This window comes from Pelodiscus sinensis, chromosome 8 (assembly GCF_049634645.1).
Source record: "Pelodiscus sinensis isolate JC-2024 chromosome 8, ASM4963464v1, whole genome shotgun sequence".
NCBI classification, from domain to species: domain Eukaryota; kingdom Metazoa; phylum Chordata; order Testudines; family Trionychidae; genus Pelodiscus; species Pelodiscus sinensis.
The window spans coordinates 39,380,317-39,405,517 of record NC_134718.1 but is presented as its reverse complement, the minus strand read 5'-3'; the positions used below and the strand labels follow the sequence as shown (position 1 = coordinate 39,405,517).

Genomic DNA, 25,201 nt, shown 5'->3' with positions numbered 1-25,201 from the left:
CCATACAAGCTACATCATTTTGGTCAACCATTTATCTGACTATTCTTCTTTCCTGGAGATTTTATTTTTCTGATGGTGATGAGCTGGAGCAATACAAGGAAAAGCCTATTCATACAGACTATTGTGAAAAGTTCACATTGCTTTTTTTTAAAAAAAATTATAGCACATGCCCAGATAGCTTTGTGGTATACCTTTGAGTCCTCTGGTCTATCCCTAATTAATTCTATCTAATGCCTAATCCTTACATCTAGATTGAGCAAAAGGGAATGGCAAAACAGCAAACTGACAGAACACCCAACGACCTATGTGTATCACGCATGTATTATCAGCACACTTTATATGGGAGTGAGACATGGACCTTTATATTCTCATCAGGAAAACAGTCTCAGCAGCTTTCATACGTGTGGCCTTGTCGATCTTTGGAATTCCCTGGAAGGACAGAGTCACCAACACTGAGGTGCTCAAGCAGGCCTGTGTATCCGGCATTTAAACACTCCTCAAACAGAGATGCCTCCGCTCACATGTGAGCCAATTGAACCATCGTGCATCCCAAAGGACTTACTCTATGGCAAACTGGCATTTGGAAAAAGACGCAAAGGATGCCCAACATTGTGTATTTAGGATGTGTGCAAGGGAGACCTCAAAGAAATGGATATGGATGTGGACAACTGGGAAGATCACACTCAAGGCCGCAGTCATTGGAAATGAGCTTAACAAAGGTCTCTGGAGTTACGAGAGGAAGCAGTCCACCTTAGATGAGAAGAAAAGAGGTTGTAGAAGGCAGAGCTGAAACATCAACTTTGAATGTGATAGATGCAGCAAAGATTGTCTCTTTCAGTATGGTCTACACTGCGGGGGTTTTCCAGCAAACCTCCAGTATCCCAGAAAAACTCCACCCCATCCAGGGAATGTGTTTGCTCTTCTGTTTTTTGGGGGGGAGGGGGGAAGGGAGTGCAAACACGCTCTTTCAGAAGTCCTGTCTTCCTTATTCCACGAGGAAGAAGGGATCTTCTGAAAGAGGAGGATTTTCTGAAATTTGGGCCAGTGTAGACAGGCCAAACTTCAGAAAAGCCTCTTTCGAATAGGGTTGCCAGATGGTTTCAACAAAAATACCGCACACACATGACATTACATCACAATCTCCATTACATCTTATTTAGAAAATACCGGACATTTATATTTTCTCTTTTATGTTTTCTTGGTTTGTTTCCTGAACAGAAAGCTCAAATACTGGACTGTACAGTTTAATACTGGACACCTGGCAACCTTTCTTCCAAAAAAAAGCTGTAGTGTAGACCTAACCTCAGGAGGGTCTCTTCAGCCACAGCCACCAAAAAAAACAACAGAATAATTTTTTTACCTCGCTGGCCATGGTCTCTCAAGTCTGAAGGATGCCTACTAATCCTTAAATCTTTACACTGAGAAAACTCCCATTCAAGTCATATGGGAATGTTTCTTGCATTAGGGCTACAGCATTAGAGAGTGATGACTTTGTGAGTTTGTGCACACAGACACACACATCCAGTTAAGAAAAAAATTCATAAAGTAGAGATCTCATCTGGAATGCTTGGGGTACTTTGATTTTCATAATGGTTCAGCAATGCAAATTTTAGAGAATGTTCTTCTTGGTATCTGTTTTTTACTACAAGCCTAATGGCAAAACAGTTATCCCAAGAAAGAGCTTCTCTTCTACAGACTGCCTTTTTAGCAGCTGACTACAGCTGTAAAATCCTGTCATTCCCTGAGAATAATTTTTCTATATGTATGTAGAAAACCTCATTCTGATCACAACAGTGAAGTTAGTTGTGTGTAGATATAAATGTAGTGGACCAACTTTGTCCAGTAAATTACCCTAGGGAAGAATTGGGCCTGATATTGTCAGTGATTTAAAACTCATTTGTGGGAAGAAAAAGAATTCCAGCTCATCAGTGCCTGTCCCCAAGGGTTTGTAACTGTCTGCTTTCCATGTATCTTTACAACCAGTACAGAATTAAAACATTTCTATTGTGCCCTATATAACTACTTGCCCCAGAGAGCCAAATGAAAATGTCCTTTAGAACTCTTATTCCTATTAGCATGATCACAGGAGTCACTGATTTACATGCCTCTTTCAACACCATTTGTGGCAAAGTACAGCAACTTGTGTGCTTACCACAATCATTGTTATTGCTTTTGCCAAATAATCTTTAGCTAATCTGAACATGAAGGCAGAAGTCTCTACTGCATAGCTTTTTATGTTACTTCCTATGTTGCAGATGAGGTGCTTTCAGTGGTGCAGTAACTCCCAGTGCATTTTAGGAGTATTCCTGAAGTTGTAATATGTTTATCTTATACAGCTGTATTCTCCTCGTTTCAGGAGCAGTGCAGTGGAATGCAGTGGAAAGACCCAGGGCCCATGACCACCCAGATCAGAGGTTTTTGTGCTGAGATCCCTATATGGTTCTGCTAGAATGAGAGATGGAGTTGAAGTCTGTCTCTGCTCCTTGTTTGGGAAGCTAGTGGGAGGAGAACAGGCCAAGGGGCTATATAACCTAACAGCTTTCAGATTCACAGTATACGGGTACCAGAGCAACTATTCCCAGCCAAGCACAGTCAGGGTAAGTGCCAGTAAACCAGCAGTATGATAGATTTCAGGAGAACTTTTATTAACAAAGAAAAAGCAGAAACTGTTCAGGAGGATGTAGTATTCTTCTGTAACTTGTCCTATATTTCATATTAAAATAGCACTGATAAGCGTTCCAGTCATTTTATATTTTATTGCCTGTATAGTCAAGATATTTTACAGTGTTGGAAAAAGTTTAGTTCTACCAAGTCATTTAATGTGTCATATCAGTAGTAAAGTATATTAAAAGAGGGTATTTAAAATATTTCCTGATTGGAATATTGACTGTTTCTGTTTAAACATACTGGGAAAATCCACCTTGGTGTATCTGCTTTGGATTCAATAGTTTAAATTGTCCCAGTGGGTCTGGCTAGAGGATTAATGGGTCTAGCTATAGCGTTGGATTCAGTTAATGGCTTATCATGGATGTCTTAGTGCTGTACACTTGCTGCTTGTTTAGCAAAGGTTATTGGGAACATGCTTTGAAATGAGTTGAATATGTGAATGGTTGTGATATAATAATAATGAAGATATCTATTTACACAAAAAACTACCCGTGGTGTAAATGCCAAGTATTCTATATAAGGAATGGAAATTTGTATCGGTCTTTTGGGGGCAAGGTTCTGAGATCAATTCTCTTTCTCTGAATAGAAAGCATGCCACAACAAAGTGGCAAGCAACTAAATCCATGGTTTAATCATCTGAAGGGTGTATAGTGCATGATTTTATTCCACAATGTTGTGTTGTTTGCTACTGTAGAATGTTACTGCCACACTCCATGGCAGTCCTGAGCTGTAAATCAGTGTATGGCTGCAGAGGATCCTGTCTGAAATCATTCAGTTTTGATTTCTTCATCTTTGGTGCTTTATTACTAAATATGGTTTTCATTTAGAGTCCTCTAAGCTCAGAAATGTAGCATTTCCTTCTCCCTTCCCCCAAGTGATTTTTGGCACTGTGCTATTTGCACTGGTTTGAGCAAACCTCTGACCTTGAACTCTGTTCCAAAAGCAGACTTTTGAAAGTCTATTTCCTAATTAGGAAATGGTTTGTTCCAAACTGGGTTATTCATGCATAGTAGATAAGTTGTACTCTATTAAGTAAATGCTGAAATATAAATAGCTCTTTCCCCTAAGAAATGCATAATTGCGTATAACTGTAAAACTCCTCCTTTCTTCCCCAGTGCATAAAACAAAGAACATTTTGAGTTATGTATCATTTTTTGTGTTGGCAGCCAGCATCATCCAGTGTACAGTAGCTGATCTGGGCAGTGTCTTCTGGATTCCTTTTCTGCACAGTGGCAGCACAGATCGAAGGAGACATTTTGGGGACATTTTTCCATTTTTCACTCTTTAGTCTACTCTGCTATTGAAAACATCCAACATACAATCACTTTTTCTACCGCAAAGCTTAACTTCAATCTGACTCCCACCCATGCCTGCATTTCTAACGCTTTGGATTTCTTCCTGAGTGTGTGCAGTCAGCTGTGACTGTTGTCACTGTCTCACTTAGCCCACAACACATTTTAGAAAAATGTAATTCCACATCTAGGCTGTTGCAAGCCAAATAGTGTGTCCAATACTATTCAGAGGATTCTCCCTAACAATATGAACTGCTGACAAATGTGCCTCTGCAGCTTTGCACAATACTTGTTTCTTTCATGGATTTCATTCAAAATATTTCTTCAGAGCGTGTTATGTGTCACTTTCTTTACTGCATCATTTTAGAAAGGGAACTAATTCCAGTGGCATTTAATTCATCAGAGAACCATGCAAAATAATCATGAATAATAGCAGAGTGTGATCTAGACGCATTTGGAATGACGGTGCATTGTGTTTTGTGGCTGTTTCAAATGCAGATACTGTCAATGATTTCTAACTTTAATTTAACGGAAGGACTTCTTTTCTGAGCATGATAATACTGGAAAGGGATTTGATTAGCATAAACCAGGGATGGGGAATCTTTTTTAGGTCGGGGCTAGTAACTCACAGAAAAATCAGTCAGAAACTGCACATAAGTGAGAAGCAAAGTGAGAAACCCTTGACTGAGAAGGGGAAAGACACTCCCCACATTCTCCTTGCACACCAGGGCCTAGGGGGGCCCAGGCTAGTGGATTTTGTGTGCTTCAGTCCTATGGGTGGGTAGCAAGGGGGCTGGAGCACCAGCACGGGCTCCCCAATGTTAAGCCTCAGGGGCCAGTTCCAAGCAAGCTGGGGGCCGCATCCGGCCACTGGTCTGAGGTTCCCCACCCCTGGCATTAACAGTTTTTCTTTTTAAACAAATATGCATATGAAGGGGGTTGTCCATCTTGACCCACTTTCCAATAGATTAGTATTCTCAGCAAAAATTCCACTGTTATAATGGTTCCCATCTGATTGCATTATTGGCAAACTCAAAGAAGACCATGGCAAAATACCCTCTCACACTTAGAAGTGTTCATCCAGGGCAGGGGTTTGGCTGGCAATGGGTAGCACTAGGAAACTTGTACTGTCCCTTCCTATAACTGTACTTTTCCCCCCTAGAGCTCTCTGTCCAGCACCCTTTTTGAACACTGAATTTAAACACGAAACTAGAAATGCTTATGCCATCCTCAAGCCATTTAAACACCATCCTGGATCAGATTTCCTGACCTTCAGTGGGACTTCCAATGTGAATAACATTGAATTCCTGCAGGTGGTTTGGTTTTTGTTATAATCACCTCTCCTTCCTGCAAGACAGGTAGAATATTAGGTCCCACTCTTTAAGATTAGCACTCTCATTTGAATCCTTATACTGTCCATTAATAATACTCTTGTTCCTACTGGATGCCGTGCTTATCGTGACTGGGGCAGGTCCAGTTCATGCAGCAGCCTCTGCATGAATTGTTCAGTTGTCTGTGTGCTGTCTTTGTAGGGCTGTTTTTGTCTGAAAGGCCTGAGGACGTTGACATAGAAGATGTGCGAGGAAGAGGACAGCACTGCTCTGGTTTGTGACAATGGATCAGGACTTTGTAAGGCTGGCTTTGCTGGAGATGATGCTCCAAGAGCAGTTTTCCCTTCCATTGTGGGTCGTCCCAGGCACCAGGTAAATAATCGGTTCAATTATTTAAGCATAGCATGGGATTAAACAGAACTTATTAGAAATAGTAGTGTGTCACCTCCTTAAATATCAACTCCATTTCCAGCACCTCGCTTTTTCCTGCAAATACTCAACAACCACAGTTCAGCTTAGTTTGAGATGTGTTGAGACCACAGAGCCAGCTGTTGTAGCTGCAAGCCCTTCATTTATATGATATTTCTAGATGAAATAAGACAACACAGACTGTGCAAGTCTACATGCCTGAATTAGGACTGATCTATTGTGTGGTGGAAGAAATCCTTTTCCCCAAATTTTTCAATATCCCTTCCTTATGCTATTTTTTCCTTGGCATTCGATCACCCTGTCACTGGGCCCACCATCTTCTCTGTTTTCCTGGGGTTAAAAAATTAGATGTTCATACACATCTTGACCACTCTAAAAGTTGGTTGAAAACATGGCCAAAAAAAAATCAAACAAAATCAATACAAAAGTATTGCCTATTTTTTTCATTGACATTTTAAAACTTCTTAATTTTTTCACCCAGCTTTCCTAGTAATCTGGCTCTGCTTTATTTACTTGACAGCTAGAATGTCATAACTTTAGGGAGGTGGAGGGAAAGAGAAGAGGGACTTATTTCCCAGATTTTACAAAACGATATATCACAGGCTGACTCATATGTGCTCAAGCATTTATTATCTGACTATTACAGAGTTTGCACAGTTCGAGTGACATCTTTAGCAGCACAAGCTAGAACAGGGGAGGGCAATAATTTTCACAGGGGCACCACTTAACAAATGTTGGTATATGGTCATGAGCTGGCTCCAATCCTCAGAAGGGGGGGAGGGGTTGGGGCAGAAGGGGCTGAACTGGGGACTAGCCTTCCCTCCAGTGTTGTCTGGGACCAGAGTCTTCGGAGTAAAAACAGCAAAGGGCTTGTGGCTACCGGTGCCTCTGCGACCACTTTGGCTGGCAGCTGCCTGGAGTTGCTGTGGCTATTCAAATGGTGCACAGCTTCGGCCCCTGCCAGGGTAGCACCGTGATCAGGAGCTGTGAGCCATTTATATAAGATCTTGCTGCCTGAGCCACTGCCTGGAAATTGGATGGCAGGGCAGTATGCTATAAATAGAAAGCAGCTAGATCAAAGTGTTAGGTGGGCCAGATCTGTCCCCCAGGACACATCTTGCCCAGCCCTGAGCTAGAACAAGCATAAGGAAGATATTGTGGGGCTGAGGTACCTAAGTCACACTCTGCTGGCAAGCTGCTGGGGTTGGGGGCTTAAGGATCAGCTTCCATGACTGCTCCAGTCACGGATCCCTGTGCAATGGGAACCCTCCAATGTCTGGGTAATTTAGCTTTAGAACAATTTAGGACTATGGAACTGATCCACATCCCAGTGAAGACAATCACAAGGCTCCCATTGATTTCAGGAGGCTTTGGATTAAGTCCTAGTTCAGTAACATGGTCGGGAGAATAAAGCAGCCCATGATCTGACCATCTTGCTGGAAGTGTTCACGCTTTTCCTGCTCTCCCTTTGTAACTATGAAAGAAACTATCAGCAGGACATTTGCATTTAATCTGTTCTGTGTCTGAGACAGATTAGGCAGCTACTCCCCAGTTTGAACATTTTTATGCTAATTATAAACAATTCAATGCATGTTTTATTTGGTACATTGTAATGGTTTAAGTGCCCTGTATCATGGAGAGGATGGGTGAGACACTCCAAAGCTAAGAGCTTGAAACTTCCACAGCATGAGCAAGAGGAGGTTGCTTTGCCATCAGAGGCTCCCCCACTTCTGGGGTGAGTTTATAGATAATTCCTTTTTTCCATGTTCTTGTTTCTTTTTTTAATCGAGGCTACATTGCTCTCATGCTAATAGCATGTTCATTGTAAGCGCCTTGTGAAAGGACCCTATATTCTTCTCCATTTGTACAGCACCTAGCACAATAGCGCCCAAATCCTTTTTGAGACATCTGGTCACTAAGATCCCAAAATAGTAATTCAAATGCCATTTTCTGCAGCAGATTAAGATTCATTGCTCAAAGGCAGATTAGTCAGAATGAAAATAAGTGTTTGCATGCAATTGAATACAGCTATTTAGAATCATCCACATCCTAGCTCAGACTGTCTCATGGAGCTACTGACATCATAAATCACAAGGTCAAAGTAATCAGTGTCCAAGATGGATCAGTCTGAGATGCAGAGAAGTTGGAGTGTGTAATTATCAGGCATGGACAAGAACACAATACTGTGAAAGCAGCCAATTATATTTACATTGTAAAAAATGCCAACATTTTAAATAGCTAGTGATAGCTGATCTTCCACTCCAGAAAATACAGATATAAGCCCTTGGGCAAATCTGAAAAATGTATTGCTCATCATTATTTATCACTAAATGGCACTATGTAGAGTTTTTCCTCTACAACTGTGTATTTGATTGAGTGATAGTTTCTTCTACCACTTCTACTTATAGAGTGAATTATTATTTAAAAACCCATCTTTAATTGCTCTACATTATATTGATTTTTTTATGTCAGGCTTGTGTTGCTTACTCTACATACTTAGGTATAATAAGAATGTTATTGTATGTGAACTAATTATGCAATTTTGCATTAAAGTAAGATGAAAATAATACTCTGGAAATTAGTAATAAATGAATGTTGTGTAAACTCTCTAGCAGTGTATACAATGGCCTGTTTATTTCACAGTTAGTATTCTGACTAATTAGCACTTCTCACTGATAGTCACATTCTTTATATAATTTATTAGGGCGTGATGGTGGGTATGGGTCAAAAAGACAGCTACGTAGGGGACGAAGCTCAAAGCAAGAGAGGTATCCTGACCTTGAAATACCCCATAGAACATGGCATCATCACAAACTGGGATGACATGGAGAAGGTATTTAAGTATTTTGTTTATATGTATCACCATCAGACATAATTACATGGGGACAATAGCAACAGATTACAAAGTAATTTGAAGGTTGAAGTATCATGCTATCCAGAAATAATGTATTTTATTTTTTGAACATTAGAGCTGGTCTAGTAATCATTAACATATATGTGGTATCAGTGTTATTATTTATTATTTTACTCTCCAATGTGATGTGTACACCTGGCTAGTTAATGTAAGGTATGTTAACATTATACCCATTTTGTAGATGGGGAAGCTGTATCAGAGAGATTGACTTGAATAAGGCCACGTGTTCTGATCCTGCAAAGCATTTAAATTCACACATGACTTTCAAGTCAGTGGGACTACACATGTGAGCAAAGTTATGCACTTGGTTAGCAGGACTGGGGTCCTAATGAATCAGTTGCAGAGCCACAATTCAAATCCAAGACTTAGTGCTTTGACAGCCAGGTCTGTTGCAACAGACTGTTGAAATTTATCTACAAGATGCTGATGATGCATCTATTTAAGGTAGTTTTATAGAATTGTGTAAGCAGTACACTACATCACAAACGTGCTGAGGCCTAGACCGAAGTTTTCCTATGAGCTTTAACGGCAGAAGGATCAATGCCTTAGCAAAATAGTGCAAGGTGCAAACTGATCTGTAATTACCAATGCTTTGGAAACAATCTACTCTATATATAGAGTTTGTCTGACTGTCTGTATGAGCAAGAACTCCTTCTCCTAAATGGTAAGACCTAGGACTACCACATTTGGTATACAGCTTCCTCTTTTCATAACTGAAAGCAATATAAGGGTTTGGTAATGCCAGGAAAATGGGCTGTGTGTAGAATGGGGTTGCTTCTCATAATAAACAAACAAAGAAGAGACAGGATCACCAAATCAAGCATAGTTCTCAAAACTGACATAACTCGAGTGAATGTTGAAAGAGACTAAACCAAGATGAGCCAGAAAAATAGGATGAATCTGCAGTAGGATCGCTCCTCAATAAACCTTAGAGAAAGGAGATAAAATGGAGAAATTTGGAGTAGTGCTCTGTTTTGGCACAGCTAACTCAATGCTTAAGGTTTGAAAACTAGAAGAAAATGTTATTGGAAACCAAATTGACTATAGCCCTTTTTTGTTAAAACATAGCAAACGATAAGGGTGTATAAGGATAAGAAAAATACACTTGATGGAATGAATGTCCATTTAAAAATTTACTTAAAAAAACCTAAAATTTTTTAACAATCTCTTTTTTAAAGAAATCTGAAAAAAATAATTTAATAAAAATAACACTGTGTTTTAAAAAAAACACAAGTATTTAAATAAAACATGTACATTTTCCTTTTATTAAAAAAAAAACACACCCAAAATCCCTTAATTGACTTAGAGACCCAAACAACACCAGGTATTTCTGCTAGGCTGCGTCTACACTGGCCTCTTTTCCGAAAGGGGCATGCTAATTTTAAACTTCAGAATAGGGAAATCCGTGGGGGATTTAAATATCCCCCGCGGGATTTAAATAAAGATGTCCGCCGCTTTTTTCCGGCTTGTAGAAAAGCCGGAAAAGAGCGTCTAGACTGGCCCGATCCTCCGGAATAAAGCCCTATTCCTTTGAAGTAGGAATAAGAGATCCTCCGGAATAGGGCTTTATTCCGGAGGATCGGGCCAGTCTAGACGCTCTTTTCCGGCTTTTCTACAAACCGGAAAAAAGCGGCGGACATCTTTATTTAAATCCCGCGGGGGATATTTAAATCCCCCCGCGGATTTCCCTATTCTGAAGTTTAAAATTAGCATGCCCCTTTCGGAAAAGGGGCCAGTGTAGACACAGCCCTAGTGTTATATAACAAATTAAATATAAATAAATAATGTACAAGATGTTATTGTTCATCAGAATGTTAACTCCCTCCCTGCAGCTGACATGGCCAAGGTTTTATATTTGGTAAGAATGAAAGTTAATAGTGGAAAGGTAATAGATAAGTATTTTTTTAAATCCTGTTAATTGAGTTTATTTAGAATAAAAGCAAATTGCTTGTGGGGCTAGTCACAGATTCTTAGGAAACAATTGACCCCAGAGAAATTCTACAAACAAGAAAGGGAAGTACCCACCCATGAACTATAGTCTGCATGTAGGGGTATGTCTCCACAGCAGAGCTTAACTCAATTGTGTCAACTGAAATAGCGTATTTTGAAATAGGGAGCGTCTAATTTCGAATCAGAGCACTCTTCCTCCAACTTCCCTTATTCCTTGTACAATGAAGGTTACAGGAGTTGGAGTAAGAAGTCCTCCAGCTTGACAGTATTTTGTCACTATTTTGAAATAATTGCCTGCTGTGTAGATGCAGAATAAGTTATTTAGGAATAGTGCTAGTTATTTCAAAATAGTGTTGCAGTGTAGAAGTACCCTAGGATACAATTTTCAGTAGCCCCGTAATTTACTGAATGCTATTACAGAGTCATCAAGATATTACAGCTAGAGGCCAGCTCCAAATTCACATTGGCAACATCTAGACTGGCATGATTTTCCGGAAATGCTTTTAACGGAAAAGTTTTCCATTAAAAGCATTTTCGGAACAGAGCGTCTAGATTGGCATGGACTGTAAGCACTTTTTGCGGAAAAGCGTCCATGGCCAATCTAGACGCGCTTTTGCGCAAAAAAGCCCCGATGGCCATTTTCGCGATCGGAGCTTTTTTGCGGAAAACAAATCTCAGCTGTCTATACTGGCCCTTTTTCACAAAACTTTTGCGCAAAAGGGACTTTTGCCCAAACAGGAGCAGCATAGTATTTCCGCAAAAAGCACTGATTTTTTACAGTAGGAAGTCAGTGCTTTTGCGGAAATTCAAGCGGCCAGTCTAGACACAGCCATTGAGGGATGTTGGGAAACTGATTTGCAAGGCTATTTTAACTTCAATCTTTGGTAGAACTTGTGAGGAGTCTGCCCCAGGTTTGAAGAACCAGATTCATTCGGGTCTTGGATCCTAATATGTGTCCTATTTACTGATGTTGCTCACTAAAAAGAGTCACAAAGTGATTGTAGCAAAGATCAGTTTGTAAACACAAAAACTGATAATTGCCTGCATAGGTGGAACTTTAATTATAATTTATTCCACCAACAAAGAGTCACTTGGCAGTCTCTAAGTTGCTCATGTACATATATTTTCATTGACCTTTCCTTCTGGAGTAAGAGGTTTCCTTTGCTTCTCTAAATGGAAAGATAGCTAGTATGAGAAAAAAAATGAATTCAAAACAGAGCTGTGATCCAGGTTGTTTGGGTGGATGCTGTTTTACTGCACATTTTTTTCCAACAATAAACTAAAGGTCTTTATCTGGTTTTTTTAAAGCTCAATGCATTTATTTTGTATTAATTTAGGAGTCCCAAAACTGATTTATAATAAGCAAAACATTATTAGTGGTAAAACCAGAAGTAGGTTGCTGATGCTGATCATGTAGTTCTCCACTCTGAATTCAGCTGTGCCCATCAGAGATAACTGCTGTCAGATATTGTTGGCCAATTTCTGGGGCAAGAAGCACTTGCATCTATGGGGTATGGTACATGGCTGGAAGTAATTGTGATGCTTATGGACAGTTGGTGGCTGATGTTGCTTCACTTTGCCTTTTCTTATTGTCTCCAGATCTGGCACCATTCTTTCTACAATGAGCTGCGTGTTGCCCCTGAAGAGCACCCTACCCTGCTTACTGAGGCTCCATTGAATCCAAAAGCCAACCGAGAGAAAATGACCCAGGTGAGCATAGAATAGAGTAGGGTCACCATTGGCAGTTTAGAAAGGCCAGAGTGCTTCCCCTGCATGAAGAACACATGGCAGATGGGGAACCGAATCAACTGAGAGACAAGCAACAAAGGATACATTTTCATACTTAGAGAATCACATGAATTGAGATCACTCACCTCAAAATTTTCCAGTAAGTTAATGAATGAAATAATGTTACATCCTAGAGAAGCAAAACCATTCAGAGTGAAGGTGTCACTGTACTTTGATCAGCTGTACTAAAACTCCAATAAAACTACTCACTTTTGGGTTGCTTTGTCCCACAGGTGACACAAATTTAGAAACTGTAGCTAGGGTTGAATATAACATAGCCACCAGAGCTCTAAATTTTGTCCTTTGCCCTGGCTAAATTAGATTTCCTAACCATATTTTTAAAAAGCTATGGTATAATGAAAGGACCAAGAACCAGACCCTTTTCTGACACTGTAATGGCATTGAGATGCTTTCTCTGAAATAATTTCAAACTCTGTGGAGTCTGTATGACTTGTATATGAGCATTGCAGTTAGACTCACAACAATTGTACATCTTATGCTATTAATACACATGAATATAAAAGAGTAGGTAAAGTGGCAAGTTATCAAATTATTGTTTGTAGGATTGTTGAAGCTCTGTTGGTCCCAGGATATTAGAGAAACAAGATGGGTGCAGTAATGGCTTCTATTGGAATAACTTCTGTTGGTGAAAGAGACAAGCTTTTTAAATACTTTCAAAAGCTTGTCTCTTTCACCAGCAGAAGGTGGTCCAATATAAGATATTACTTCACCCAACTTGTCTTTGTAGTTGTCATATTTGCATGTTTCCATAGTTAAATCTTTTTAAATAAGTTAATGAATCAATCAATACAAGTAGCCACATTTCAGCTTTTAAAACCTTTTTTAAAAGTGAAAGGCTATTTAAAAATAGAGTAATTCATTTTTTTTCCATTCAATATTCTGATTCCAGTTATTTGATTAAAATAAAATACTATAATGGAAGCGGTGTGTACATGTTTGTGAGAGCCAGAAAAATGCACAACCGAACAACTCCAGAATTGTTGAAACCCTATCCTCTATGTATAAAATTTAGACAAAATACCCCTTGATTTTTCTCTCTACTGCTGCTTGTCAATAATTTGGACCAACTCATCCCCCTTCTTCCTCTCTAACAAGTTACTTATTTTTTGTAATTAAAAAATGCCTCTAGCAACAGCAGTTTGGTATTGTTACATTTCAGATAATGTTTGAGACCTTCAATGTACCAGCCATGTATGTTGCTATTCAGGCTGTTCTGTCCCTCTATGCTTCTGGACGTACCACAGGTATGTGACTCTGGGATCTATGGGAAGGGAATATGTGAAATTTAAACAGTTTTTCAAAAAGAAATCTAAGGCTTACTGACACACGTACTGCCTTCTCAAAGGGATTGTGCTTGACTCTGGGGATGGTGTCACCCACAATGTGCCAATCTATGAAGGCTACGCCTTACCCCATGCCATCATGCGTCTGGATCTGGCTGGTCGAGACTTAACTGACTACCTCATGAAAATCCTCACTGAACGTGGCTATTCTTTTGTGACTACTGGTAAGGACTACAGTACATGAGCACATTTGTTTAACATGTACAATTCCTGATAGTCTGAAAGAGCAGTGGTTGTTCTAGAGCTGCAGCAGAAGCGTAAAGAAATTGAGCAGAAAACAAAATACCCACCCAGCTTTACTGAGAGAGGGTTTATTTTTACAAATTGTTTGGAAGAGCTGGTAGGGTATAGTGATGAATAATCTGTTAAAATGCTTGAATCTTGAACTCCCATTCTAAAGTCTGAGTCCTGCCAACAGCTGAACGTGAAATTGTCCGTGACATCAAGGAGAAGCTGTGTTATGTGGCCTTGGATTTTGAAAATGAGATGGCCACTGCTGCTTCTTCCTCCTCCCTTGAGAAGAGCTATGAGCTGCCTGATGGGCAGGTGATCACTATAGGTAATGAGCGTTTCCGCTGCCCTGAGACGCTGTTCCAACCCTCCTTCATTGGTAAGTTAATTGATTTCTTCTCTCAGTAAATGATGCTAGTAGCTTATTCCTGTGCGCTTTTAAATCCTATCTATGCTTGCTCCACGCTCATTTACATAGACTGCACATAAGGTGCTTATAGAATAGATGCATATGTTTATGTCCATTTTCAGTTAATGTGGTTCTCTAAATACCACTCCTGTCATGGAGTTTAATGTGGTCACAGGTCACCAGCTAAGTGACAGACACTTTCAAAACAAAAACTAGTGTCCTCTTTCGTATAGTGCACAATCAGCTGCTAAGGTTTAATAGCCTGAGACCAACAAGTCACCCCCCCATTAGTAGATAATATGAAAGCTAATACGTGTTGAGGATCCAAAACCAATGCTTCAAAAAATATCCAAGGGTCTAATTCAGATCTGGCTTAAGTAGATCACTATCATTGGGGTCCTGCCCACCACAGCCAATCAGAACTTGGCCTGAAGGTTTTATTTCTGCTTTGTCAGGATCATTGTTCACTGATCATTGATTCCCTGGGACTCTGTGCACTTCCTATAAAACCATAGCTACCAATGGATATTCAAATTTCACTTGGGTTTTCCTTCTCTATCCTTGGACCATTAAATGGAAGCTGTAAATAACTGTATTTCTGACCCCTTCTGGTCTCTCTCCAGATGCCCTCTGCTAGTGAACAGTCTGAGTATAGGATCATAGAATAATGGAATAGTAGAACTGGAAGGGATCTTGAGAGGTCATCAAGTCCAGTTCCCTGTCTTCACAGCAGGAGCTAGCACCGTTTAGATCATTCCTGCTATAAACTGCTAAGAAACTAAATAGAATGAACTGTAGGTCCCAGGAGAGGGCAGGAGTCTCAACCAGAAATAACAGTTACTTACCTAATGTTCCTAGGACAATAACTCTGAGCAGTTTTTCCAAACAAATGATTTCAGTAAATCTGTAAGGAATTATTACAGTCTGTTTGAAATTGAATGGAAAATTCCAATGTGGACTTTACTCCTCTTGTTCTTGTTTTAAACAATCACAGAAGCAGTCTGTGCCCCAAATAACTTCTAACCCATGGCCTGGTCCAAAACTACATCACTCAGGCTATGTTTTGTTTTTGTGCAAAAACTCGCAGAGTGTCTACATCTCAAGTGCATTTTTGCGCAAGAAAATTTACAGTGAATTGACAGAACAGAGGAGTTTTTGCAGTATAGGTATTCCTCTTTCTATGAAGAATAATGCCTTTTTGCACAAGAGCTCTTAAGAAACATCTTGGCACCAACATACTCCCCAGAGATAACAGGGACATACCAATGCAGGCTTAGGACAGGGTCTAAAATGACATCATGATGGATAAAAATGTTTTGATCAAACCACCATGTACGAAGTAATGGGCAGTATTTAGGTAATGTCAGGACTGGCAACCTGATACGTCAGGAGTGATAGATGCAAACAAGTCACACGTTTACAAAAATGTACCTTAAGGAGGTTGGCCTTGTCTGGGGCAACAGAGAATCTCACCATTCTAAGTAGCTTAGCTGGCTGCAGAATGACTCTGCACAAGCCTTGGAGACTGGTGCCTTCTAAGCAGTGGCTTCTATTAATTTTACTTAATGCTTTAAAGACTACTACTACTTATTGCTTATTCTGAACCATTTTTTTCCACAGGCATGGAGTCTGCTGGCATTCATGAAACGACTTATAACAGTATCATGAAGTGTGATATCGACATCAGAAAGGACCTGTATGCAAACAACGTCCTGTCTGGTGGTACTACAATGTACCCAGGTATTGCTGACCGGATGCAGAAGGAAATCACTGCTCTGGCTCCCAGCACTATGAAAATCAAGGTATAGCACAATTATTTATAGACAAATTTTTACAAAAATGTGTGTATAGGGTGTGTGTGTGGGGGGGGGGAAGCTTCAGTTCTTTCATATACATGTTTTCTTAAATAATCACCAATATGTATCCTGCATGCAAGCAACAGGCCAGTTTTGCCACCCTGATGCATAATGAGATGTACCTTACTCTGGGCTACACTAACTGTACAATCTTCCCCAAGTAAGGGGTGGCAGGTAGGTGCATTGCCACAAGAGAGCAGAGATTAAATTGTGACTGAATCCCAATTATTTCCGGCATGAAGTAAATTATTGCACTCCTTTCTTTGTAGTAACTTATTCCCCCACTGTGCCTGGCCAATGACAGTCACATATTAGATTGAGCTCTGTGTAAAGCACAGCTTGAGTATGCAGAGCTGTTCTTAAACCCCAATAGCTTACTGCTTAAAACACTAGGACATGGGAGATCTAGGTTCAAATCCTCCTGCTGGTGTAGAGTAGGGACTGGAAGCCACGTCTTCCACCTCTCAGGTGAGCACCCTAACCACTGGGATAGCTCTCACCCTCTCTGTCCTGTTGAAGAGGTTTCAATGGTTATTTAAGGATTGTATTCCAAGAAGAGAAGGGACTGGAATTGGGGTCTCCCATGTGCTAGTGCCCTAAACGCCAAACGATTTAGTCAGTCTTGTCCTTTCGTCCAGTGGACATTTAGGAGCTTTATACAAAATGGGGCAGCTTCCACAGGAGGGACTGAGACCAACCCAGATTACACTATAGCATCAATAGAGCGCACTTGGGTGTAGGCCTCTGCTTCACAGTGTGAGCATTTAAAGCCAAGCCTCCCACACCCTAGCTCAGTGCTCTGACCAAAGAGCTTTGGGGAGGGAAGGGCAAAAGCACCGGCTCTTTATCCTCATTTTTCTTGAGGGGGCTGGCCTGGCTCAGGCACTTGACTCCAAGCGAGGGTTCCAGCCTTTCTGAGGGGCAGGGCTTAGACACACCCCCGTTCCTTGCCATTTTTGGTGGCTAGCTTAGGCAGTTCCTCCTCCACTTCCTGGATTCCATGACTCTGTTAGGTGACCGGTTTGCCCCCTGCAGTAATCAGGGCACCTGGGTGCCTTAGCCAGGATTGTGCATTCCCATGGCAACAGGGCACCTAAGTCCTCCTTGTGATTCCTACTCTTAAGAACTTTTGAAAATGTTTTCCAAAGTTAATGTGTTTCCCATTGATACCAGGAGTCTAAAGACTCACAGACTTGGCATTGCTTTCCCTGGACTTTGATCAGGCTTTCAGGAGTGCCGGAAGCAGTCTAGAAATGAGGAAGGGGCCACCGAAGCCCAAACTGTGGCTCCACCCCTCCCTTTCCCCATAGGCCCCGCCCTCACACACTCCTCTCCACCCCCATGTCACCTCCCTTTAAGAAAGGAAATGGGCTGTGGCCTCCTGGCACTCCTCCCCCCGTTCTGGTGACACTGCCCTCAGAGCTCCAAGCATTTCTAATCTTTTCTTTCCACTGATCACTTTCTAAAAAGATCCTCTCCTGTCACCACAATCCCTCCCTTCCTTGGCCCTGGGGATATTGTATTTTCCATATCAACAGGCAAGGGCTCCACAGAGAGAACCACTGTCCATCTCTCTGCACATGCAGGATTATTCCTTAATGTATTTTCCAATCCATTAGCCAGTTTAAATATTTCAAGAGTTGTAGGGGCTTCCCCTTCTTCACTTGCAGCCACTTATACTGCTTTTACTGTGTGTGCGTGCTCACTTTCAGTGTCAGCTAGGCTCTGCCTATACACTATGAAATATTGGATCTTACCCCCAATAAAAGATGAGCAATGCCAGCAAAGTGCTGATTTTCCAGAGGGGTTTTATTAACACTAAGTATCCTGGCTTTATTAGTTTTGCTAGCAAATATGCTTATCCCATAACACAAGGTGGTGTTTTTCCTTAACAGATCATTGCCCCTCCGGAGCGTAAATACTCTGTTTGGATCGGTGGCTCTATACTTGCCTCCCTGTCTACCTTCCAGCAGATGTGGATCAGCAAACAGGAGTATGATGAGGCCGGCCCATCCATTGTTCACCGCAAATGCTTTTAATCCGCTTATCTACATATTTTTCGCACAGTACTGTGAATGTATTCAGGAAGAAATATAATTTCTTATAATTTCATTCCAAAATCTTTCATACTAATGGCGCTAATTGGATACTATGTATTTTTTGAATAAATAGTAAATATGCTCCTTATAACCTCTTTTATTTTACAAATGTGTGCACTCTTTTAGGGCATGTCTACACTGAGGAGGTATTTCAAAATGTCTCCCCTTATTTCGAAATAACAAGGCAAGTGTCCACACTACCAAGCCTGCTGTTTTGAAATAATGGGCTTGTTATTTCAAAATAATCACTCCTGCTTGTGAAGAGGAATAAGCTTATTTCAAAATAGTTATTTCGGGAGTTATTTCATAACCACCTGGTCATATAGACATAACCTTAGGCAACATCTACATTGTGCTCTCCTGCGCAAGAACATATGCAAATGAGTCGCAGCAATGAATAGCACCATGCCTCATTTTCATACTTAATGAACTGCCATTTTTGCACAAGGGGAGCTGTTCTGCCTGAAAATAAGCAATTATTTAACAATTTTATTCTTACTATATCTATGGAAGCTCATGCCTGAGTCACTGAAGATATCAGGAAAGTGGATGCACAGTTGTGTTATAGTTTTGTCAGTTCCACAATATTAGTAAGACAAGGTGGGTGAGGTAAAGTCTTTTATTAGACCACCTTCAATTGGGGAGGAAGCGAGCCTTTCACAGTTACACAGAGCTCAGATGCAGGTCAGTTCCTTTGTAAACTCAAAAGCTATACTCTCTCTCTTTCTCTCACTCTTACACCAACAGAAGTTGGCCCAATAAAAGACAGTATCTTTCCCACCTCGTCTCAGGCAAATATATACTGAGTTTGTCAAACTATTGGTGAATACATTTCTCAGCAATTGCAAGAGAGCAACTGTAACTACCTTACACCAAAGTTGGGAACAATCATTAGAGCTCTGCATGGATACACAAGTGTATCCGTAGATATGCAGCTGTCCACAGATAACTGTGGATTTGCAGAGCTCTATACTGGCCTCTGAATCCCCGCAACTCCCCGTTTGGGGAGAGCCATGTGGGCAGCTGTGGGGAGTCTGTATGGAGTTGTGGAACCTGCACCTACCCATGGCTGGGTGGGGATGGGAACCCTGGTCTCCCCTCTCTCCCCCTGCTCTTCGTTGTCCCAAAAGTCAGTTTGGGGCTCTCATCAGGGCAGAAGCCTGTGCTTAGCCAGCTACTGGAGACAGGTAAAAGGAGTTCTGAGGCTTCTGAGTGCACATTCCTCCTCCAAGTTGATCCGATGTCTGACCTAGTCACCCCAGGAGCATGGGTGTTGAATACCTCAGCTGCATGTGTTAGGCTGCATGTGGTCGGTCAGGTGTACAGACCACAACTGTTGAAAAAAGAGCTGATGCACAGAAAATACCTAATGACAAGGCAGTTGACTGCACGTGTTTTACCAGTTGTTTGTTGCTCACTTTACTGTATCATGTTAGTCAGAAACATTTACAGATTTTGCTTTAATATACTGTGAACTCTGTCTTGACAGAACAAAATAACTTCAAAATGGCAAGAGCAATAAATATCAAACCATTAAGTCTAAAACGTATAAATATAAAACATCAGTAATTGCTGAAAAACACCATAGGAAAATCTGGCAGCAATTTTGCTACTTGGGGCCCCTATTTGGAGGGCCACTTAGCTTCCATCCACATCACCTCAGATCCAGCACAATTATTTTTGTTTCTTTCCCAACTACATGTTTACAGGTCTGTAAAAGAAAGCAAATAATTAGTTCCTGACAGCAGCCAATTAAGGTAATATATCATTTGAATATTAGGCAAAATTCCATGAGGATCAGCTCCAAACCAAATAATGAAAGAGCCGTTCCATATCCTGTATGTTCTTTCTGTTTTCTTCTACGTGACAGCTAAAAAACCCCAATCACTTCATTGTTCCCAATACTTTCCAAGGTGCTGAGTAACAGCCCTGGATACCGGCAATAAAATAGTAAGCCATTGCCAGGAGCACTGCAAGTTCTCTCATATGGCTCTGCCAGTGTTCCTCACCCCGATCTGCTGAGACCACTTCTAGCATAGCAAAAAGGCTAGTTCTGACGCCAGCTATATTCACATCTTCATGTTTTTGCTCAGCCTGCTACTAACAGTGAAAACTGATGCTCTCAGTGTTGTTTTATGAGGTCGAGGCTTGTTGTATCCACAGACCTAAAACCCACAAATGATTTCATGTAGGCCACAAGCACCCATAAGCTGGCAGTCACTTTTTGTTTATTACCAAACTAATGAGATAAGAGGAAGCCCCAAACCATGTAAGGTTTAGATAAGCACAAGCTTTAATATGTTATGTATTAAAGTGACTTTACAGAATAGTGCTGAAGAGTTAAATTTTGGCACAGGTTTTACTGTATCTGAATAGGCTGCTTATATTTTGGCTGGAAAAGCAGGAAAAAGTGGATGATGGGTGCCCACTATTCCCCATCTGGGATAGACAGAGAGCTTTAACTATACTCCCACCCCTGTAATGCCACTAGTCAGCAATACTGAGCTAGTTTAAGATGGGTCACATTTTTTCAGCTAATGTAAGATTAGCTGCCATTTGTTACTCCGATGGGGAAGCAAAGATGGATCTGTTCAACACAGGGTTCCATAGAGAAAATTATCCTTCATGGTGACTAGCTGTTAGCTCTGCAGATTTATTGGCCATCACAACTAGGAAAGTCAGTTGTGATTCTTTGTTAGAAAAAAAAATCTGTTAAGTGGTAATGAAAAACTTCTGTGGGAATTCTCTGGCCCTGGTGGCATGGGACTACTGTCCAGCTGTTAAGGAAGGCAAGAGGAGTATACTTTCCATGCTCAAGGAGCAACTGGAAATCCTAATGTGGGAAAGCTGCTTTTCTGGCGGATATTTTATTTCTCAAATTTGGCAGAGAGCTGTTCGTAACATTTACTGGTTACTGCCTGTCTAGTAGTGAGAACCTTTGTTTTACATTTTACATGGAAATAATATCTATAACCAAATTAAATTCTTTAGGTTTGGCTCTCTGGTGCAGTTATAGATAAATTAGTTTTAGTAGGGAACCACGAGTCTCAGAATCAAAAACTTTATTTAAAATAGAGTAGTGGTTAAAGTAAACAGAAATTACGATGAAACCATACACTGCAGTTATATTCACGTTTCAAGTTGAAAGAGTTCATCCAAGGGTGGTCAGTCCTTGGAGGAGAAGAATGGGTGTATAATCCTTCCATTAACAGCACCAAGATGGTAAATGTGTACTCTAATTTAAAAGTGAGTGTGCTACTCTTTTTTATAATCACTTAGGGTATGTCTACACAGCAGTGTTATTTCAGAATGACTGAGATTATTCTGAAATAACACAGTGCACACCTACACTACAAGCCTTTATTTCAAGCAGAGGACTTCTTACTCTGACTCATAGTAATCCTCATTTAACAAGGAGTAGGGATGTTATATATCAGTTAATTGAACAGTCAATTAACCTCATGAATTCTCATCAGTTACTTGCCTATCAGGCATGAATGGCTCTTAGAAGGAGGTATCAGGAATGCACCTGTTAGTGGGGGATAGGACTCTGAACTAAACATGGCCCAAAGGTATTAAAGGAAAAATACACTTGAACCTCTTTAATCCAGCAACCCTGGGAAACAGTGTATACTGGATTAAAGAATTTGCTATGCCAGAAAGGGTGCTGTGGGTCTAGGCATGAGGGTGATGGGAGTAGGGCACGTAACTGCACTCCACTCCTGGGGGCACATGTGGGTCTGCACTCTCCTCTCCCCTCCCCCCCCCTCCCCACTGCTATGGGAGCAGTGGGGAAAAATCTCAGGGGAAGCACATTGCTGCACTGCCATTGCCCCAGCCAGAGGAGAGGGGGAGCAGTAGTGTGCAGAGCCACTTCCACCTCTGTCTGCCAGGATACATACCATGGGTGTTCCCAGATTAGGCACATCCGGAGCATGGAGATTCAAGTGTATAAAGAAACTCAAACTAATGCTGTTTACAATACAAACATGGGTGAAAATGTGGAGGAACTGATGGTTTTCTAGGAGATATGCTCTGGTTCAAACAGGAATTAATTCTGGGAATGCTATGGCCTGTATTGCAGCAGGTCAGATGAGAGAGTTACAATGATCTTATCTCTGGCTATTCTTTTGGAACATGTTAAAATATTTTTAAAGTAATATACCTACATTAAATAGTCGAGGCTCCTTAGTATGTGGGTGAAACCCCTTCTTTTTACAAGCAGAAACTTCAAGCATGCCAGCATTAGTAAGTCTGAAGATCCCAGTGCTGGAAAGCAAAAGAACAAAACTCAAGGAGTGTTGTAGTATTAAAAGAACTTGGTTCAAACAAGCATTAATCAGTCAAACACAAATTACTGCATTCAATACAGATTAAGGGGGTAAAATGTAATTGTCTCTGATGTACAGGAAATCAGAAAAATGATAAAAATGCACCTGTCTGGCATTAAAAGTTATGAGTCTATAAAATAAAAAATGTCTTGCCAGCTACAGCTGATGTATACTCTGCATTGAGTCTTTATTATTAGTAAAAAGAAATTCTACAGAAGACCAAAGAACCATCTGACTACAATTAAAGTCACTATGATTAATGTTCCAAACACTGAATAAAAAATAGATAATCAGAAATAGAAGTGGAGGGGATGGACCTATATAAACTCTTACTCACTGATTAGTCCCTATTCACAGGAGTAGTCCTACTGAAGTCAGTAGTACTACTCCGGTGATGAAGGGTGCTCCTGTGGGTATGGAGTTAGCAAGGTTGTTACAGAAGACCTTGGACCCATCATATGATGTACAACCATTTGCTGAAGACAGTTACTTTTGTATACTTTTGTGAATCCAGACCTTAGACCTTTGAAAGGAATAATGAAAGACCAATTTCCTATTCCCTGCCAATATGGATTAATATGGTGTGTGACCCTGCTAAATTTACTGAAAGAGCAAGAAAAGGGGGAGAAACAGATTCTTGTTGCTTCGCCACTATCCAGATCATGGCCCAACCATGTTCCAGGGTGTTACTGCCAGTTCTGGATCACAGGAACAATCATAGCCAGCAATGCATCCTGTACATGGCAGTTTTGCACAGAGGTTCTGGAGAACTACATGTAGCTTTGCACATATTAGGGAATATGGAGACAGGCTACTATCCGCCCTGTGGTACCAAAGAGCTCTGTATGCTGGCTGTATTCTTTAAGCCATGATGAGTTAAGAGAACTCGCAGTTTCTCAGTAAAACTGCATTGCTAGCGATTGCATGCAGGTGTTTTTTTTAATCACTGTCACACTTTATGCTTCTAATTATAGATTGTTTATGAAGAGTTAATGGATTAATTGATGTTACAGACATGAGTAAGAGGTGCAATAGATGTTATAAGCATAGCAGCAGAAGGTATTATAGAAGTTTATAGGCTGTAATTACATGCAATCTATTGACCTGCTCCACATGTCCGTTTTTAAAAGCATGAAGACGATACCCCACTCAGCTTTTCCTAAAGACTAGATTCACAAGGGGGACATAGGCATCTGTAGAGGCAGTTAGACACCTAAATTCAACATTTAGGTGCCATTCAAATTCACAAAACCACTGCTGACACTAACCCTGAAGAAATCTACATTTCTGCTGGTTAAAGTGTGACACTGTTGCAAAAAAGCAAACATGATTCTGGGATGCATTAACAGGAGTGTTGTGAGCAAGATACGAGAAGTTATTCTTCTGCTCTACTCTATGCTAATTAGGCCTCAACTGAAGTATTATGTCTAGTTCTGGGTACCACATTTCAAAAAAGATGTGGAGAAACTGGAGAAGGTCCAGAGAAGGGCAACAAAAATTATGAAAGGCCTAGAAAACATGAGCTATGAAAGAAGACTGAAAGAACTGGGCTTGTTTAGTTTATAAAAGAGAAGTACTGAGAGGAGACATGAGAGCAGTTTTCAAGTATCTAAAAGGGTGTTATAAGGAGGAGGAGAAAAATTGTTCTCCTGGGCCTCTGAGGATAGGACAAGAAACAATGGGCTTAAACTGTAGCAAGGGAGGGTTAGGTTAGACACCAGAAAAAACTTCCTGACTGTTAGGCTGGTTAAACACTGGAATAAATTGCCTAGGGAGCTTGTGGAATCTCCACCATTGGACATACGTAAGAGCAGGTTAAACAGATAACTGTCAGGAATGACTTAGAACAGTGCTCGGTCCTCCCGTGAGGGCAGGGGACTGGACTCGATGACCTCTCAAGGGCCCTTCCAGTTCTAGGATTCTATTCTATGATAAGGTTGCCAACTTTCTATGCACAAAAAAGCAAACACCTTTGCCCCACCTTTCTCTGAGGCCCCACTTCCACTCACTTCCATTCCCCCTCCCTCTTTTGCCTGCTCTCCCTACACTCACTCACCCATTTTCACCAGGCTGGCTCAGGGAGGTGGGGCCAGAATTGAGCAGTTCAGGGCATTGGATGGGACTCTGGGCTGAGGCAGTGTGTTGCGATGCTAGAGGCAGTGAGGGCACCAGCTGGAGGTGGAGCTCTGAAGTGGGGCCAGGAATGAAGGATTTGAAATGTAAGAAGGGGCTCCAGGCTGGGACATGAGGGGTTTGGAGGGCAGGAGGGGAATCAGGGCTGGTGCAGGGTGTGTGTGAGAGCTCCAGCTGGGGGGTAAAGGTTCTGGTGTGGGAATGGAAATGAGGGATTTGGGGTGCAGGATGAAGCTCTGGGCTGGGCCAGAGGCAGGGGTGCAGGAGGATGAGGCTCCAACCAGGAGTGTCATAAAAAAGACTGATGGTAGGCATGTGTCATGCCTCCTACATCCACCCCAGTTCTCAAGCTGCTCGATCATGAGCTCTGGTGGGATTCTCACACTAGGTTTTACCTCATTTACAGG

The 25,201-nt window shown here is 41.1% G+C and overlaps 2 protein-coding genes across 9 annotated transcripts in view; one reads left to right on the top strand and one right to left on the bottom strand.

Annotated features, from left to right (window-relative positions):
* Positions 1–18,425, top strand: part of ACTA2 (actin alpha 2, smooth muscle) — a 47,479-nt gene extending 29,054 nt beyond the window's left edge. The window contains exons 1-9 of one of the 2 annotated variants that reach the window (XM_006121447.4): positions 2,440–2,597; positions 5,492–5,662; positions 8,424–8,552; positions 12,183–12,293; positions 13,552–13,636; positions 13,738–13,899; positions 14,154–14,345; positions 15,996–16,177; positions 18,127–18,425. In XM_006121447.4, the coding sequence (XP_006121509.1) occupies positions 5,534–5,662; positions 8,424–8,552; positions 12,183–12,293; positions 13,552–13,636; positions 13,738–13,899; positions 14,154–14,345; positions 15,996–16,177; positions 18,127–18,270 (1,134 nt within the window). In that variant the 5' untranslated portion in view covers positions 2,440–2,597; positions 5,492–5,533 and the 3' untranslated portion in view covers positions 18,271–18,425. Of the gene's footprint in view, positions 1–2,439; positions 2,598–5,491; positions 5,663–8,423; positions 8,553–12,182; positions 12,294–13,551; positions 13,637–13,737; positions 13,900–14,153; positions 14,346–15,995; positions 16,178–18,126 lie in introns of those variants that run through there. The other variant, XM_075935103.1, reaches the window with a different exon arrangement.
* Positions 18,426–19,724: 1,299 nt separating this feature from the next.
* STAMBPL1 (STAM binding protein like 1) overlaps positions 19,725–25,201 on the bottom strand; it is a 68,536-nt gene continuing 63,059 nt past the window's right edge. For 6 of the 7 annotated variants that reach the window (XR_012905624.1, XM_075935095.1, XM_014572720.3 and 3 more), the window contains 2 exons: positions 22,500–22,599; positions 19,725–20,041 (listed from right to left, as the gene is read on the bottom strand). Coding sequence is in view for 6 of the 7 variants with exons in the window: in XM_075935095.1 (XP_075791210.1) it covers positions 19,985–20,041; positions 22,500–22,599 (157 nt within the window). In the remaining variant the exon portion in view is untranslated. Of the gene's footprint in view, positions 22,600–25,201 lie in introns of all 7 variants that reach the window. The other variant, XM_075935099.1, reaches the window with a different exon arrangement.